Source organism: Haliotis rufescens, unplaced genomic scaffold, assembly GCF_023055435.1.
Source record: "Haliotis rufescens isolate VD_foot unplaced genomic scaffold, xgHalRufe1.0.p SCAF_13, whole genome shotgun sequence".
Lineage (NCBI taxonomy): Eukaryota > Metazoa > Mollusca > Gastropoda > Lepetellida > Haliotidae > Haliotis > Haliotis rufescens.
The window spans coordinates 18894686-18913688 of record NW_025963813.1 but is presented as its reverse complement, the minus strand read 5'-3'; the positions used below and the strand labels follow the sequence as shown (position 1 = coordinate 18913688).

The 19003-nt window shown below is 36.6% G+C and overlaps 1 protein-coding gene across 15 annotated transcripts in view; it reads right to left on the bottom strand.

Annotated features, from left to right (window-relative positions):
• Positions 1–2308: 2308 nt before the first annotated feature.
• LOC124132247 (zinc finger protein rotund-like) overlaps positions 2309–19003 on the bottom strand; it is a 406713-nt gene continuing 390018 nt past the window's right edge. For 14 of the 15 annotated variants that reach the window (XM_046496075.2, XM_046496076.2, XM_046496079.2 and 11 more), the window contains 2 exons: positions 17148–17386; positions 2309–13922 (listed from right to left, as the gene is read on the bottom strand). In XM_046496075.2, the coding sequence (XP_046352031.1) occupies positions 12972–13922; positions 17148–17386 (1190 nt within the window). In that variant the 3' untranslated portion in view covers positions 2309–12971. The remainder of the gene's footprint in view (positions 13923–17147; positions 17387–19003) is intronic. The other variant, XM_046496077.2, reaches the window with a different exon arrangement.

Sequence of the window (19003 nt, the reverse complement as noted above, 5' to 3'; positions counted from 1 at the left end):
TGGAAAACTCACTGAATGTGTGTTGTTCCTTCCACCAGGACAAAGTACCTGTACAAAAGTCGGTGGACGCCATGGCTGCAATGCATGACTGGCTTTGAACTCACTGAACATCCTCTGTATTCACCAGATTTGGCACTGTCAGATGTCCACCTTTTCCCTAATGAAGAAAGAACTGTCTGGCAAGTGTTATGATGCAAATGATGATGATATTAGTGCTTCAGTGGAGGACGTGTTACACCTGCGGGAACCAGGCACTCCCGTTGAAGTACATGTATGTGGATCTCGGAGGGTGTGTGTTGATAACTACTGATACTCCCATAAACACAGTCCATCGTAGTTAGGCTCAGAACTTTTCAACCACCCCTCAAACATAGATTGTATTTATAATGTACCCAAACTGCTTGTTAATGTAATGTGAACACCAATAATCATTACAATAACAAGAAACATTTTCTTTGTTAAAAAAGTTCTAGTTTGATTACAGCAGGGCAGTGTACAGACACAGTAGCTATACCCAGTACCCAAAACATGGTTTTACACTGTTAAGATATGTAAAGAAACTGTTATCATGATTATCGCTATACTGATATATATGTAACATTCACACCATCAATATTGAGAGTAGTCCTTGGTGAGGATAGAATGAGCCTTTTCATCTCTCATCATTGCATAATGCAGTGGAATTCTGTTAGTCCAGAAACCTTTCACTTTGAACAGAGGCGACTAATGGGATCAGGTGGTCAGACTTGATGACTTGGTTGATGCATGTCATTGTATCCCAATTGCGTAGATCCATGCTCATGATGTAAATCACTGGATTGTCTGGTCCAGACTCAATTACTTACATACCGCCCTCATATAGCTTGAATATCACTGAGTGCCTTGTTAAACAACAAACAAACAAACTTTGTCTTACTGGAGGAAATGGAATGGAAATAGTGGTTGACCAGATTTAACTTTTGGTAACAAATGTTATATTTGGGATAACACTTTCTCAGTAAATTACAGAATCTTGTACTTTTGGGGGTTGAGTCCCATCCGGGATTCAAACCCACACTGCCAGAATGAGGTACCTAATCACCAGCACATAAACTCAGCGATCTAACCCACTCAGCCACTGAGGCTTCCACCAAAAGGGACTCAACCCAAAAAAGTATGAGAATCTGTGCTTTACTAAGAAAGTGTTATCCAAGATAAAACATTTGTTACTTTTGACAACTTTCTAAATGGCATTGTGTGTTCATTACTATTGGTGTTTTCATTCTTTTGGAATATTGTCCTTCCTTTTACAAACCGAGGCAAGTAGTACTTTATGGTATAGTTTGGTTTGTTTAAGAAAAGTTGTTTTATAAAAGTATAAAATATTGATAAAAATTGTTGCATTGTTTTACACTTTATAACAGTGGTATAATTGTTGTTCATGCAATTTGGTAATAACTTAACTTGGAACATTTCAAGTGTGTAGTTGGGTACAGAATAACTGTTGATAGTAAACATTTGGCAGGTTTGTCTATGCAGTTAATTATTGTATTGGATATGGCAGTGCTGACCAGCTTAATACCTGCTTGTGAGAACACATACCGGTAGTTCAGCCCATAGTTGGTAATTATAAGTGTTGTGTATATTGCCGTCATTTAATTCATGATAATTATGGTAATGTACAGTACAAAAGATTTTGTTAATATCTCTATTGTAATTAAGCAGTCTCTTGCCATTTACCTTTTGTTAATGTTTTGTATGTCGTAATGTTATTTTGCTTTTAAGCTATTTTGTATGTCCTGTACAGAGTGATGTGCATCCAACTATACATGTATGTCAGTTACAGTTGGAATAGAGTATTTTATATTGGATGTGATAATGTTGACAGGACCGTTGTAACCACGAGATCAAGCTGTGCAATAAAGAACTCGGAATCCCAACAGATGGATCATGTCTTCACTGATGGATGCATGCGCTACATATAGATATTATTTGTATCGTTAAACAACTGCGAACAGTTAGTCATTAGGTGACTTGTACATAATATTGTAGCAGACTCCTACACACATTCACAGTCAAATTGTAAGATTGAGATGACTGAAGGCAGCATGAAGGCTGGACCATTGCCAGTATTCCTTGGAAACCCAATTCTTCAGTCTGTGTATGTATGGCGCCTTTGCTTTTCACAGTGGAAGCTCTGGTTTGACTCTCTTCACACCATCGACCACCCATTGCGCTCATGTGGCTGCAGCACTTATATTACAGGTTCTCACTTTTCCTGCAGGTGAGTGAAAGACTCCTTCCACTTTGAAAAATGACAAAACAAAAATACATTTTCCAACTTTATTTTTTAACAAAGCTTCGATACAAGTAGCAATAGAAGACTGCCATAATTAAAACCACCAATAATAATTGTAATCAGGACCAATTAATTAGAAAGGCTACTTTTTAGAGTTGCTACCTTGGGCAACTTTCGGGGGAAAAGATGCGATGCTGTGTGAAGGAGCAATCTTAGAGAAAACACCCTCCTCGGTTTGGGAAGTGGATAATGGGTTGGGGTTCTGTCAGCACAGTTACTAAAGTATCAGATACATCTTTATGCAAAGTTGTAGAAATGAGTGGGAAAAGTATAGCAAGGTGCTTTCTTGAAAAGATACATTAAAGAATAACATATGGCAATTTGTTTTTCACTTGTAATATTTCAGTAAAGAGACCTGCTATTTTCAAACTGAGATTGTTGATTTTGATTAGAAGTTTCATGATAAATGAGATTTTTTAGTGTTTTTATTTTAGATATAAGAATCCTTCATTCATTTGCCAAACTTTTGAAGGGTATTTTCTCATTTTTGTATTTATACAAGAAGAGAAAAAAGGACAAGTAAAACAAACTATCCCCAAATTTATCACAATACGAACAATGAAAACCTTCCAAGCAGTTGCTGTCAGCTAGCCTCTGCCTTCAGACTATAACTGAGGAATCCCTTGAGAGGTTGCCAGTGAATGAAAGAAGTAAGTGGAAGCTCCCTTTACAGTCACCATGAATGATTCACCAAATGACCTCGTCTTTTACCTTGTCAAAATACTTTGCAAATAATAAAATTGTTAGCCAAGAAAAGAATTCCCAATGCAGAACACACACTTGCATTTTTTTAGTATCAATTCAGAACAATATTTCAACTTTCATAAATCTGATTCAAACAAGACGTGTGTAAGGGGAGATCACTCTTCTGGGATAAGAGAATTGCAATACATCCAGTGGTGCTAAGGGCAAAAGAAAAGCACCAACAAGGTTTAGTCACCCCACAAACATGGCAGAGTGATATGGATGGATAAATAGTAATTAAAACGTCACAGAAAAAAAAATGAAAAAACACCTCCTCGCACATGGCTTCTCGGATTATGTGAGCAGGATAAGGCAGATGTACTAATTGACATAAATTTTAGTGTCCCGTGACTACAAGGACCACCCTCCCCTACTGTTGGGTAGGGATATGTGCTTTGAGTTAAACTCATTTCTAATTTGGAGAATCCTATGTGAAGGCCATGCATCAATGTCCCTTTAGAATGTTAAAAAGGTACACAACCTTTTGTATCTTAACATTTCATGAAGAAACCCAACAAGACTATTCTAATAGATATTGCAAACGGCAGCCTCCATTAAGCTGGGCTAGTAACATATGATGAGGGCTTACAACAGTTTTTGTTAACAAGCCCTCCTGGCCAGTGAACTTTTGAAACTGATTCATAGACTGTCCGGGAGTAGTGAACTTCACTGATGAGTATGGTTAGATGGTACCTGGGTATTGACCATTTGAGGCTGATGCAGGCCCACAGGAAATGCTCTCAAACTGACACTACATATACATTTCCCTAAAAACATTGCCTATTTTACCCTCAGAAAGCTGATAGATTTTTTATAACATGGAAAGTAACTTTTGTTGAAAGAAGCCCTGTATGCTATCCTTTTCCCATCATTACCCTATAATATAACAATACATTGTATGAGGTTCAAAATTTTAAAAAATTACTTGCAATTCATGTCAGCAATCTTTGGGTATAAACCTTCAAGAGACTAGTTTAATTTTTTATACTGGTTCGTATCCAGTATGAAATTGTATCTTTAGAAGAAATGTGTGAAATGTTTACATTTTCTACTTCCATTTTTTGACAGTACACTGTATGGTTTATCAAAATATTGCACACATTCTTAACTTGATTGATTATGTATTCTTAAGAAACACTTCACCAGTGTATGCCATTAACTGCACAGTTTCTGACAAAACTTTGATAAATCTGCTCTATTGCTGATAATATCACAAAACATGATGACATATTCAAGACATGACAGATCACTACCTCATTTAGAGAGGGCACCATGGAGATTTGCAGAAATCTACAGATAATCATGGAAACCATGGCAACCATTCCACCCTATTGTGGAGCAATTGATGCCATATACCTACACGCTTGAGTTTCTCAAGATTTCAAATACAATCCAACACCAATGAAAAGATATTAAATTTCATTTGGTCTTAATTTCTGCGGATCAGAATCTGAACATGTATTTTGCATGCCAGGAACATAGGATGTCATAGAATTGTGATTTATCAGTAGTTTGTGGTTTCATTTGGGCATTGAGGATTTGACAGTTAACTTTTGACAATTTTGGTAGAGCACTTTTTGATAGCCGTTTCAAAAAGACATCTACTAAAGCAATTACTAAGAGCTCTCAGTTATTGCCCGATTGTTACCACAAAGTTATACAGAGATGCCATGTGGAAGATTCACTGCTGAAACTGAAATATAAGCATTGTTAATAGAGCTGTTTCGGCTGTCAACAGGCTTTGGTTAGAGTTAGAAAAATACAATATTCAAATTTTCATACTTTCAAATCTTTGTGCTTTTTCACATCAAGATCTAATTAAGTACTGATTATATACTTTGTATGATTTGTGTGTTGTCTGCACTACCTCATCTAAGAACAACACTTTGACAGACATAACAAAGCATACCTCGCAACCAAAGCCTGTTTTCAGAACAGGCAAACATGAGTGGCATCAGTTCTTAACATATCCTAGCAAATTCTCATCCATACACACCGTAACAACACCATTTCCTGTAAAAGTGCAATTTTCACATCTTAATATATTTCAAAATAACCAACAAAAATATGGAAATTTGGTCAACTGTGTAATAACTCCTTATAAAGCTGTAACATGCATGACTGTGACATTCAGCCACGGTTAACCGTCTGTGTCAGCCTAAGACAGCTACGCGTCTGTTATTGGACAGTGTCTAGGGTGTGGTCATCTGTCACAGCCATGGCTACAGCAGCAGTAATACATGTATTGCAGTGAAAACTATATAACATCCTCTGAGATTTGCAACATTTGCATTTAGGTTACTCCTAAATTGCAAACTAGAAAATATATAATTAGAATCATTTTGATGTAGTTCTTACTCCAAATGTAATCACATAAATTTGTTATAGTACACAAACATTTATCAAGATAACCGATTGCAACATTGAAAGTTATTTTCATACATAACACAATACTGGTGTAAATTTCAGCATTTTTTCAGATAAGGTGAAAACATCTAAGCATATCCTTTCAGCTGTGAATTATTAAACCCCATACTGATTTGAATAGCATGTTTGATAACTCAGGTTAGGTTTTACATCTGCAAGAATCTTTTCTCACAAGATCCAGGATGAACTAACAGACTAAATTTTATCATGTTTCACATGAATGTAAAATTTTCCAAATCAAATTTTCATATAATTCGCTGCCTTCTGGATGTTGAACTCAGAACCTGTGACTGGAATGTGTTAGAAAGTTCCATGCATAGAAAATGTAAAGCTTGTTATATATGTCAGCACCTTGTACCATATGATGGGAAAAAATTGAGCTATTTCACAGACAAAAATTGTTTCCAACTGAAACCCTCGGGGTTGTGATATATGCTTAATCAAAGGAATCAGTGGAGGAACTGAGTGCAGTACTATTGTCATACCTTGTCATCAGAGTCAAGTTTCCACATTATGTCCTAACCATTTCTGGAACGATTGAGATGAATGCTACCAAGCTTTCATAGGTAGTTCTCACCACAACCCTGATGGCTTCAGCTGTAACACCCCGCCTCCTATCTATCGGTCAATCATTCTCTGTCGTTCACATCTACCTTTCATGCAGTCATTCATATTGCCCATTGTAACAAACAGCAGTTGAGCCACTAGATGTTTTTCTTCTCCATTGTTGCATTTATTGCCAACCGAACATTCTACTGGCCTTGGTAGCCTCAGCTGTGTACCAGCATGTCTTGGCCATACACAAATGTTCCTAAAACATCAGATTTTGAATTTTGTTCTTTCTATTCTGATTATAAAAAATATCGCTTTGTTATCCATGTTGTACAATCAAGTAAGAAATGAACCGTTATTGGTTATCTTCACAGGAAGTTTTGAGTTTACTGTTGCTTTCATTCTCTGATACATTTGACTCCTCATCAAATTTAAGGAATTTGGAAAAATTTGGAACTTGCTTTAATAAAATCAGGAATGGTTTGAGTGATGCATGAATATCTATCTACCCATGCATCATTTGTTGGGAGACATCAAGCCACAAGCATGCATTCACACCTGTCAAAATAATGCTCACTCTTACATTCTACATAGACATCTCTGGACAATGATCTACCTTGCAAAATATATTGCAAAATTGTTGATATCCTTTGGTTTCTGAACAGACAAAAATGTCCATGAATTAATAACAAAAAAATAGGCATGGCAGAAGGGGAAGTAATGGGAAAATAATTAACTTCTAATTATATCTGCATCTCTGAATATGAATTCTTTAAAATGAATTCAGCTCACAGCATCAGTTCTTTGCATACGTGATAAGTGAGCGTTTTTATACCCCTTTAATCATCAACCGTGCTTTGGAAAATGTACAACTGCCAAGCATTTGTTTCAACACACATTAAGACTTTAAAGGCCCATGTAGGTGATATAATTCTGCATAGAGAATACCAGCTGATGTTGTGGTGCTGTCTACTCCTGTTTGCTGCCTCGTTGAGTTATACCATCGCCATGTACAATTCATCAAGTAAAAACCTTTCGCAAAAAATGCACGGAAACGTTTTTCCCATGTTGTGCGAAAAAGATGTTCGTTTTTCTACATGAAATAAATGAAAATGTTTTCAAGTGCAAAAAAAAGAAAATGATTCAAGTTGATGAATGAATAGATGATGAAATCAGCAGATGAAGGGTTAACAAAAGACATGCTGCCTTGTTCATGTTGATTTCATCCATACTCTGCCTATCTGAACATGACAACTCCGTTGTGCTTCATGTGTAGGGAGGATGATTCATGCATTCATTTGTACTTTGTACTCTTAGTGATAATGAAGTCTTGTTATTTATTTGTAGTTTTCCGTAAGTAAGGAAATCTTGTTATTCATTTGCTGTTTGTTTTGAATAATGAAATCTTGTTACCTTAAATAACAAATTGTTTAACATAATATGAATTTAAGGAAATCTTGATATTACAAAAAGTTATTTTATCACAATACCTGAAATATAAGATAAACTAATTTAAAACAGGTAGTTTCATTTTATTAAAAACACTTATATGTGATTAGGTGTTTGTGTTAAATACATGATCCGGGATGTTTTAGTAGGTTCAGGTCAATATATTAGATGATTTTACAGGTGCATCGAATAACCACTTTGAATTATCTCCCCTAGACCAGGCAAGCCATACACTTGGCACTGATTCTTCTCAGTGCGCGAATACATTCAACCATAGTCATGAGCTAAATAAGAGTCTGATGCCACTCATTTTTGCCAAGTAGAGAAAAAAAAGGTCACCATCTACAAGATTTGTAAATGAAGGTGTATGAATCTGCTAGTAAAAGGCTTCACAAGTATGTAGTCACTTACCTGAACTGACACAACTGTTAACGACAATGCAAGACCATGCACGTTCTGGTGCAGAAGAGACAATGTACACTGATAAAACACGGTGAATACTAACAGGAATTTGAAGTACACACATAATGATAAACAGAGTAGTTACTACCGTAATATAAGAAGTGTTTTCATAATCAGAATGAAGATACAAGTGCTGACAATGATAAAATATGGACTTGTATACGAAATGAACATCTCTCTGTATGGTATCTCACTTGACAGCACAATATTTTGTTCATCACACAAATATTCATTTACATTAGTACGTAATCACATACTCTCGGCCAATCAGAACAGTGTGCTGCAGGCCCAAAGAGGGAACGTGGCTGTACACAAACGTTTGTGCATACAATATATCTAATATATCATGGTTCTAGCATCTAAAAGACAATCCAGTTTCATTCCGGCTTCTTCGATCTAGGAATGACAATTTACTACACCATGTTACAAGGAATAAGGTTTAGACTGGACTATTGTCAAGTGTCAACTTTCATTTGTGGGTACATCATACAACTACATCATGACATCGGAAATATTTTTTTAGAGAAATTTTAACACAATTAATACATATTAACAAATAACAGTTATAGATTTGCCTCCCCTTTGCATCGGGTCGATCCAGTTTGATAATTGTGTTAATAATCTACGTATGCACAATGAAATAGGTACAGGTAAATATTGAATTCTCTCCAGCGCAAAATCCTCAATTGAGCATGCAAGAAAAACATCCACTTTTCAAGTGTTGTTGTTTCTAAGACTTGGGTCACGTGATGTGATCACGGTGTACCATCATACACAAGCAAAGGGGAGACAACTCTGATACAAGTAATGGGAAAGAGGTTACACACTGTAAGAACCTCCATATAACAGTTGATGCCGACCCAAACACAAAGGGAGGCGTAATGATAATAGTGATCACACTTGAAGACGATGGAAACAACAGGTATCGTTAGTACAACAGCATTTACATGTATACATAACCAAGCCACAACCTAGTAACTGTACAGTACATTGTTATCAATATCGTTGTCTTCGGAATACCAGATACAGATAAGGAGTAGGAAAACTTAATAACCAGTAAACAAACATCAATCCTTACTAAATGAGCATACATGTTTAACATAGCGATCCCATGATATTCCCATCATGCCTCGTGATGACAAATTAAAGCCTCGTTTGAGACAACCAATTCAAATTAATGATCTGTAGCAGTTGACAGTAACTAAGGCCCCCATAATTTTTGTCAGCTTAGAAATAACTTACAATAGCTGCCTTTTTGCCCTATCAACTCTTTGGGTAGTTTGTAGTTCTTCATCATTGACTGCAGCCAATTTGATTGCCTGCAGTCAGTGTATCCATTCTTCAGACAAACACTCATAAAATCATCATAAACAGTGCTTTCACACCCAATTTGATTGGGTTAGCTCCCCTTTAGGATGAAAATATATTATTTTAGAGGGGACACAAAGGGGCGAAAAGGGAGATTGTCAACCTTCAAAATTGAAAAGCTAATGTGATGAAACATGAAAATGACAAGTTGAAAACTCAACCAGCAAATTTGAATTCCTAATCAAAAATGTAAGCAACTGGATCATGCAGAGAGGCTCAGTTGGGAATGGTAGAGGAACAATGAGACCGGGCATCTCAGATGCCGGCCACACATGAAAAACTTGCGCAAAACATTTCCTATGACAGACAAACTAAACATGTACCTGTTTTAACATATGGTAACAAATGTAAACATACTTGGTGCATTGTTACAATTGTTATTCACAGTTCTTAAACTAATATCAGTATCATACCCAATTATTTCGTTATTAACAAGTTTTTTTGGGGGGGGGATCCAATTTATCACAAAACAAAATAGGTATCATGATATGCATGTTTACAAATTGTCAACATTTTCAGTTTATAGTAAAAAGTAAATATAATCATTTCAAACTGATTGGTTGTTCAGGGACTGGTCATATGTTTTAGGCTGGGGTGGGTCTGAGGGAATCAGGGAGGGTCACCAAAACTTTGACAGTGGAGGGAGGGTCATAAAAAAATAATACATATTCTGGGAGGGTAATGAAAAAGTCGACAGTTTATAATAAAAGTGCATTTGCATTTTGTCTTTTCAGGGAGAGTCATGAAAAAAAATTCAAGGATATGGGGAGGGTCATTATTTTCAGAACATGTGTATATCAAAAACCTCTGACCTATCCACCCCTGTAACAAATGACTGGTCCCTTTTAAAAATAAAATTCAGATTGATCTTGTACATAATTTGAAAGGTTTTAAAAAGATGATGTTCAAAAAGAATTCTTAGACATAGCAATTGTAGCAAGGCTTCTAACTACTCCGGTTTAGCTTAAAGTACTGGTCTATTCATGGAGAAATAACACTTTCATAACAACATATTACCACTCATCTACTTGGCGAGAACATAAAATGTGTTTGCACGGTAATACACATGTTATAAATGCGTAAATATTAGCACATGAATCAATGTGTTTTAATATGAGCAACATATATGCCATTTTATCAACATAATTGATGAAACAGGTTCACTACTTTCGAAACATAATAGTTGCTGAATAAAGAAAGCATTTGTAAAGGACAGCCATTATGTGAATAATGTTTCAGATTTTCTGTTTCCAAAATAACATTTAAGAAGAAATATTGTCCAACAGTAAATCGCAAAATAGTGTAAATAGTTTGATAAAGAGAGTACTGGCGCCAAACGTTATGAGATGTGGAACTCTTGAATGATTCAAGAAAAAACAGAAAGAACTGAAACAAACCACAATAGTTAGTGGTAAACTTGGACAAATATGAACAGGCATAACGTATGCATATATGCAGCTCTGAAGAAAACAGAAATTAATTTGACTACTTTGTTTTGCACTCTCCCAAACTGACAAAGAAAATAAATATCATAATTTAAATAATTTCTTCATGTACTTGCAACATTGGAATAAACCGATTTAATACTCTTGGTATTCTGAAGTTACCTGGAGGAAACAGCTTGTTTGCATACAGTAATTACAAATAAAATTTCTTTTTTTCAGTCCCAAACCTTCTCAAAATGTCTGAAAACAAAAGAAAGACAAGACCTCGTATGATTCTAAAGCTACTATCTGTACAAGATCCTAATGTAATTTCCTCCAGGAAACTTGAAAATGTTAGCCATTTTCTAATTTATCTACATGTGTTCTACACAATGACATTAACTCCAAGGTGCAAATATACCAATATTCATAGTAAGGGCCCTATTGTGAAAGTAAGAGGCCCCGAATATAGATATGTAGGTAAAAATTACTTTACATCTACAAATGAAATGATGAGCATTTGAACACATTGTAATACAAGAGATCAGAGAAACGTGTCTTGTTTCTAAGAAACACAGCACGCATGTTCGTGGGAAGTGCTCAATGTCCATCACCAGACTGAACATTTCATGTCAAGGACAAACTTGGCTGACTGAACCTCATGGCGTCCAAATATGGTTGAGAGGCACGGAATCGGGAAACATAAGAAACCTTGTTCTGAATTCAGAATTCTGTTACCCTTTATGAATTTGTTACAAATTCATACAAAAATTATTTTTTGATACTACCTTTAGGCTGTAGCATCATAATTTCACTGAGCAATGAACATAATTTGAAAAGAAACATGACATTTTTGTACATGTTTCCTAATAGTGGGATATATGTCTGATAGAATCAGTTGTGAGTTCTGTTTATAGAGTTAGTAGGCATTAAATGCCTGTATGACATAAGATACAAACCAAACCTTGTTGCGCTCTACAATCAAGCTTTTTAATGATTCAGCCCATAATGTCAAAAGAAGAAAAACTTTCACATGTAGCACCTCGTAATGAAAAAAAGGATTATTTCCTTTGCGTTTTTAATAGTACTTGTCACACATTTCCATGGCAACGTCAAAATGATAATGACCTTTGTAAAAAGAGACATGAACAATTAAACAGTGTTTTCAACCGTGAATGATTATTTTTAACCTTTTCTCAATACTGTTGTGAAAGCAAGCTCAAGCAATTTGTCAAAATATTTCTAAATTCTTGTTATAGTGATTATTTGTGACATACAGGCAATGACTTCAAAACGACAATAACGTTGTCAGTATTTTAACCATCATGGAACCCCCACCAGCCTCTGTAATACTGACTATATAAGCACAACAAGGTTTCTTTTCATACAGGTTACATGCAGACAACACGAAGTGCTTCATAAGCGGGTCCTATCTAAAGGATGATGATATTCATCAAAGCTAAACAACTCAATAATAAGGACATGATTTATAATCTAACACACAAGACAACTGCAGATCCTGCAGAATAGAAACAGTGTCATGTACACACAAAAATCAAGTCCCTAAAATAATCATCATAACAAACAATGTCCAATCTGCCACTGGTAACAGTTGGCAAGATTCAGGTCCAGAAAAAATCCATTTGGAAAAAATTGTACATCAGTTTAGCTGGATATTTTCTCGGAAACATTGGGAAGAAGCAATTGATGTATTTTTAAAAAAAACAATCAAAGATTTAATTTTCTTTATAATACAACATTAATATGCAGTGGCACTAAGTCAAACATTCTTTGAAATATTACAATCTCAAGGCAGAAATATTTACATTTCAAAAGTCAATCTCATGGTTTTTAACTTACATAAGGAAATTTGTCATTTGGTTTGGATGTTTTTGTGATACTCTCCTAACAAGCAATGCTAATCTAAAATCATTCTTCCACAACCTTCAGGGCTCGTCGTTGTAGGATTTGGGAAGAAAAATGTTAGATTTATACCATGAACATCATGGCTATTTTATGGAAAATACAGTCGTAAAAGATGTAAGTGACACATGTACCCCCAACTGCATGTCCAATGCCATTTAAAGACCACTGATGCCAAGTACATAGTCTATAAGACATGCTGTCATAACCAGTGGCAGAAAAGTAATCAGAATGACAGTGTCATACCATCTGATACATATCTACCCTGCTACTGTATCAGCAAATCATGTGAGTCGAGACCCGCTTGTGCATGTTGGTGTGAAGCTGGGCATCTGCTGAGAAGCATAATTCTTTATATGCTGCAGACTCAGTAGACTGTTGGCAATCATACTGTCTCGTGTAGTCATGGGTACATTCAGGTTCCTTTCTGGAGGATCTGATTTGCGGAATCCAATTGGATCGTATGGGAAGTAGCGTGGAGATGTCATCGATGATATGTGCGGGAGAGGAGAGCTAAGACTATTTGAGCTTAGGCTAGGGCCATAGGGATAGCTTGAGTTGGAGCTACTGCTGACGTTGGGACCAAACTGCGGCAGCGGCATGAATGCAGATGATACGCTCTTGCTGCAGGCGCCACCTACATGTCCATCTTGTGAAGACTTCTCGGACATCCGGCCATAGTCTCGATCAGCGGGATCCAGGGGTTCAGTTTTGATTGGTCGTGGCGCCACTTTATGACTTTCATTAGAATGCTTAGCCATGTGACGAGTCAGGTATGTCTCTTGCGTGTAGGATTTGCCGCATATATGACATATGTGAGTCTTGAGATGTTTAGTGTCCGAGTGCTTGGGAATATGATCGCGCAAACTCTGTTCATCAGCGTAGCACTTGTAGCAAGAGTTACAGCGGTACGGCTTGTCGGTCATGTGTGATCTCGAGTGAGACTGCAGGTTGGAGAGTTGTGAAAAGGCCTTCCCGCAGCCTGGATGCATGCATTTGTAGGGCTTCTCTCCAGTGTGGGTGCGGATGTGCTGCTGAAGGTGTGAAAGCTGCGTAAACTTGCGTTCACAGATCTCGCATTTGTACGGCTTGATCCCTGTATGAATGCGGTTGTGCTGCGATAAATATGACGAGTTAGCAAAGCATTTTGAGCAAGTGGGACATTTGTAAGGCTTAGGGTCCTGCTTGTGAATCTGTTGGCAGTGGATCAGCATATCAGATTTGGTATTGAAGATCTGGAAAAAAACAAGAACAAGTTTGGTTAGATGCTAAATGATGACGAACTCCGAAACAAAGGTCTTGTTGAAGGCAAGTTCTTCCTGAACCTATCCATAAACATAGTGGTTATGATTTAATCGTTTATTGTGCAAAAGAAATCAAATAGCTAGAATCCCTTTCTGGAGTTTTATCCATAAAACGCAGAAAAACCTGAATTGAATGTTTTTAGAATTTAGAAATCCATCCATGCACAGAAAAATCACTCATAGACACACACACAATGAATTACTTTGGCTAAACAGATACCCTCATCACAATTCCTGATAATGGGTCCTGGTTCCAAAGACCCATAGATTTCTTGGGATCCACAGAAAATTACCATCTTTGAGATCAGTAATTGATGAGCATAATTAGTTATCTGTTCCTAGTGATTGATGGCTTTGCATGTGATCATGCCTTCTACAGTGTGGAGGACAGGAAGTTTAGGAGGAAAATCACAAAAAAATATGTTTTCTTAACAATAGCTAGAAATCAGAAATATGTTCTATTCCACTTTAAAATATGTTTCCTATGTCAAAATACACAAGTTAGATGAGAGTGTTGCAACATTTCTTGATAGAAAATTACAAAGACGTTTTAACAATTTTTATTATTTGATCACTTGCAATATGTCTGCCATGGCAGCCATATTGATAAATCCTATTGGAGATACAGTGACCATATATGAATGCAGCAAATACAACAAACCAAAGCAAGATTATAGAAAGAATAGCTTTTTTCAGAATTAAAAAAACAACATGATAGAAACTATTTGTGAAATCAAAATTCAACATGGAACTTGAAATTTAACAAGGAAAATATATTGTCTGAATGTAAATTGTCAAGGCAGAAATATCCTCTGTGACTGATGCATGCACAGTATCCCTGACTGGTGCAAAATAACACATTTATTATCATGATTTCCTCTTTCTCAAAAGCCAGTGACCATACTACCATTATGTTCATCAATCACTTTAGAACAGAAAAAATAAACAAGTGGCATTACAACTTTGCTGCATAAATAACATGAAAAACAAATTATGTAGTTGAAAAGTAAAGATAATCATAAAGTCATTCAACTTTCACTGTATTTCTTTACCCACACATGACTGAGGAGTGGAACCTGATGCCATACGAGGGCACCAGGACAGACCAAGCTTTACCATTAAAACTTCAAAATGTAACTACATGCTTTTGCCCATTGACTCATGGGGCTTAGAGCTTCCAAACTTTTAACAAGATCGCACATCTGGAAGATATGCTGGTAAAAAAAGCTGCAAAAAATGGCAACCTAAAATAAACAGAGCAGTTAATTTCACAAGTGAAAGCTCCCAGCTTGGATGAGTGTTATGTAACATTGAAATTTTGCCGGCAACCCTACAGCCCACATGGCAAAACGTTCAAACAAATAAGACGGCCATTTTCCCGAATCGTATTAGTCTTGCATACTGACACTGATGAGGTGACACCAACGATGGACGGACGAATTTTAACAAATTTTCGTCTGCCAAAACAAGACGTAGGAGCAAATTGGTGTATAACATTACTACAGTCTCTCATTCAGTTCAAAGCTCCCTCGCCCGATATAATATCCCTGGTCGGCAGCCAAAATAAACATTAGATAGAGGCAGAATTTTCCTTGCCAACCTTTTTCTATTCTAAAATAATCAGACATTCCAGTAACTGCAGGTTTTTCTTCCAGTTTTATCAGTCGTCAGTCGACAAGAGACAATATTATGATGATACCACACTCATGACCGCATGAAACTTTTATTTTCAGTTATCACCATGCAAGCTTTCTCAGACAGCCATATGAACACAGACTGCGACTAGCAGATAGCAAGGAATTGGTTTTCCGTATTTTATGCATTTTTAAAACGGCTTATGGTGTTATTTTTTCTGTAAAAGATTAATTTTTTCAATCAACCATCACTCATTCTCTCTATTTTCTGTAGATATACCACATATCAGGGTTATTTCTCCATGTTGAAAACTAATAGCCTGAACAGAGATACTGACGGGCATTTGAAACTGTAAAGAACATCTGTCCCAGCAACAAGCAATGGAACAACCGCAAAAACCTCCTCACAGAACAGCAAGAAATAGTCAGCCAGTGAGCACACAAGCCTATAGCACCCTTTTATTTGCCAAAGATTTTCCTGCTTAAAGATAATTCTTAAAAAATTAGTGTTCAGTATAATGTTATTCTAGACAATTCATATTACACAAAAAACATCCATATTGATCAAGTTTCAACTAATTAAATTGTTAGTTTTACACCGTATTCTGCAATTCTATAACTATGCGACAGCAACCTGCAAGGTAATCGAGTCTGGAACAGGCAAACCAGTGTTAGCGTCATATCCATGCCACAGGGTTGCTATGACAACCAGCCAGGTTACATTGAATGTGATCTCCCATTCCCAATATCCCTCATGAAAAGCATGAGTACTTGGGAGCTACAGTCACAAAATATAGGACTTTAAGATAAACATTATACATGTATTCTGTAGTTTTACAATTACATGATCAATTTATGATCAAATGTTATGTTGAAACTATCATAAGATGGACAATATCCCTCAAGATGATGGTGATACAAAATAACTCAACATAGCTCCTTTTGGAATGATCTATACATCTTTTGAATATATTGTTATTTTTTTTAATAAATTAAAAAACAATTCTGATTTTCATTTAACGATTCCATATGTTTTACAAGGAACCATATCTGTTTGTCTCAAATGATGCCAGTGATGTCATTAGCTACTTCAGTAGTTGAAATATCAATCTGCAACAATAAATGCTTTCATAATTCTGATGTCAGAGATTTTGTTTTCAAGTCTTGCCTTCTATAAACTGTTTTTATCTTTCTGATCAGTGAAAACATAGATGAGAGACCATACCACGCAAGCTTCAAGGACACAGTTTCGGGAGGATGTTAATCTACTTCCTGTAACAATTACCACCAGAATAGGTTCCCCATTTCCCACCTGTCCTCAGAAATCAACATAACCGTATGTTACCAGAGTGACCACCCTGAAGGACCTACCCCGAGCAGAGACCTGGCTGTCCTAATTTGATGCTCACAACATAGAACACTGGATTGGATGTTCCAGGTCCGAATCCACTTTGAAAGCTGCTGTAACATAGCTAAGGTACTGCTGACTAGGGTGTAAGACCCCACTCACTCACGCACTCACATTGGGAACTGAATGCCCGTTGTACTGTACCTGGTCACACATCTTGCATTGGTAGGTCTTCCCGGTCCGATTGGGCTTAACAGGTTGTGGCACAACAAGGGGCGTGTTTGGGGTGTTGGTGGGCGTGGACGTGTTACTGAGGCTGCCTGTACTACTGCCACGCCCAAAACTCCCTGTGCTGCTCGCGCTCGCTCGATGGATGTCCTGCCCGTGGTTGATTCCATCATGGCCAAGACCTCCTGAAAACAGAACACATTGACGTTAGGATTGAAGCATACAAATTAGAGGCAAAAGTTAAAAGATAGCGTCAAAGAAAATATTTTGAATTCGGGTGAATGCTTAGGTTGCCAGGCATGGTGGAAGGAGTTGTGTGGAAGTGGGTCCAGACTTTCAGCAGAAAGGAAAGTAGATATCAGGAAAAAAGACTGATGGAAGTTTTCAAACTAGGATGAAAGCTGATATTTTCCTCTGGAATGGAAACATGTGTTGAGAAGCAGGTCCTGAGCAGACATTTTAGAATTTTAAAGTCATAAGATATGTTTTGCAGTGACTTGAAAGAGGAATCTAAGATGTATGGTTCACTCAAATGGTTACAAAATTTGTTAACAAAACCTATTTAAAAATAAACTTGAGTCACATGTTGAGTTGTTTTGTTTGATTGAAAGAGATTCCTATGAAAATATAACCCTGCAGCATCATACGGTTCTCCCTGGCCTGCATTTATATTTATGATAGAGGACAGGTAGATTGTCTTTAACTGAAATTAGCACTGTCTAATGGTGGAGATGAAATGTTTCTGTAAAAGTAGATTTTGATCAGATGTTTCTCTGATCCCCAGAGAGAGATCAGAAAGTTTGAGCAAATGATGTGTCTGATGACATAAGTAAAAAGTGCCTATGTTGGTGCCCCTGTGTCAGAATAAGCCCCAAACATTTCATGCTCTTTGTCTGAACAAGATGACATGGGGATCCGGTTGTCAGTAATGCTAACTGCATGTCATCAGTCCCCCATGAACCGCTGGTCATGCAGTCAGACTCAATTATTCACAGACTAAAATACTGCTGACTGCGACGTTAAACAACATTCATTCTCTCAATCAATAAATGTAGTGCTGAGTTGTTCCTCAACAGAATTCTTGATCATGCATTCTTATTATTTATATTTCACCTAAAGTCACACCAGGAGTATCAAATGGGAAACTCTTGGCTAGGATATTTCATATGTGCATACCGTATTCGACGTAATAAGCGCCCCGCTCCAATAAGCGCCCATGGCGATATTTGCTAATATATTGGCAAGTGAACAATCCCAATTAGCACCCCTTTCGATTGATTAATGTACACAATACTTATTTATTCATGTATAATATGCACTCATGTGTTATATGCACCCTTAATTATGGGCACCATTAACTTCTGAAAAAATATATCTGTCGTGTATAATACGCACAGACTTCTTTTGTATCATTTCAGGCTGTAAGCATAAACCACAAAGTTTACGATCTTTCAACTGTATTATTTTTCACAATTTTTTTTTTCTAATAAGAGCCCACTATTTCTAATTTTGAGAACGCCCTGGGCACTTATTACGTCGAATACGGTAATAAGATTTGATATTTTTTTGGTATCCATAAAAACAAGACAAAATAAATACTTTGAGAAAATGTCAAAACACATTGAAAGAGTGTGTGGGTCATATAACTCATCATCGTTTACGAACAAGAAAAGTATTTTTCACAGTAAAGAACCATTCCATTTCATCACGCTTTCAATCTTCAGTGGTTTTATATATCAATTTCACATGTTGCGTTTAGGGAATAATAGACCCATCATCACATTTAATCAGTTAACGTGTGT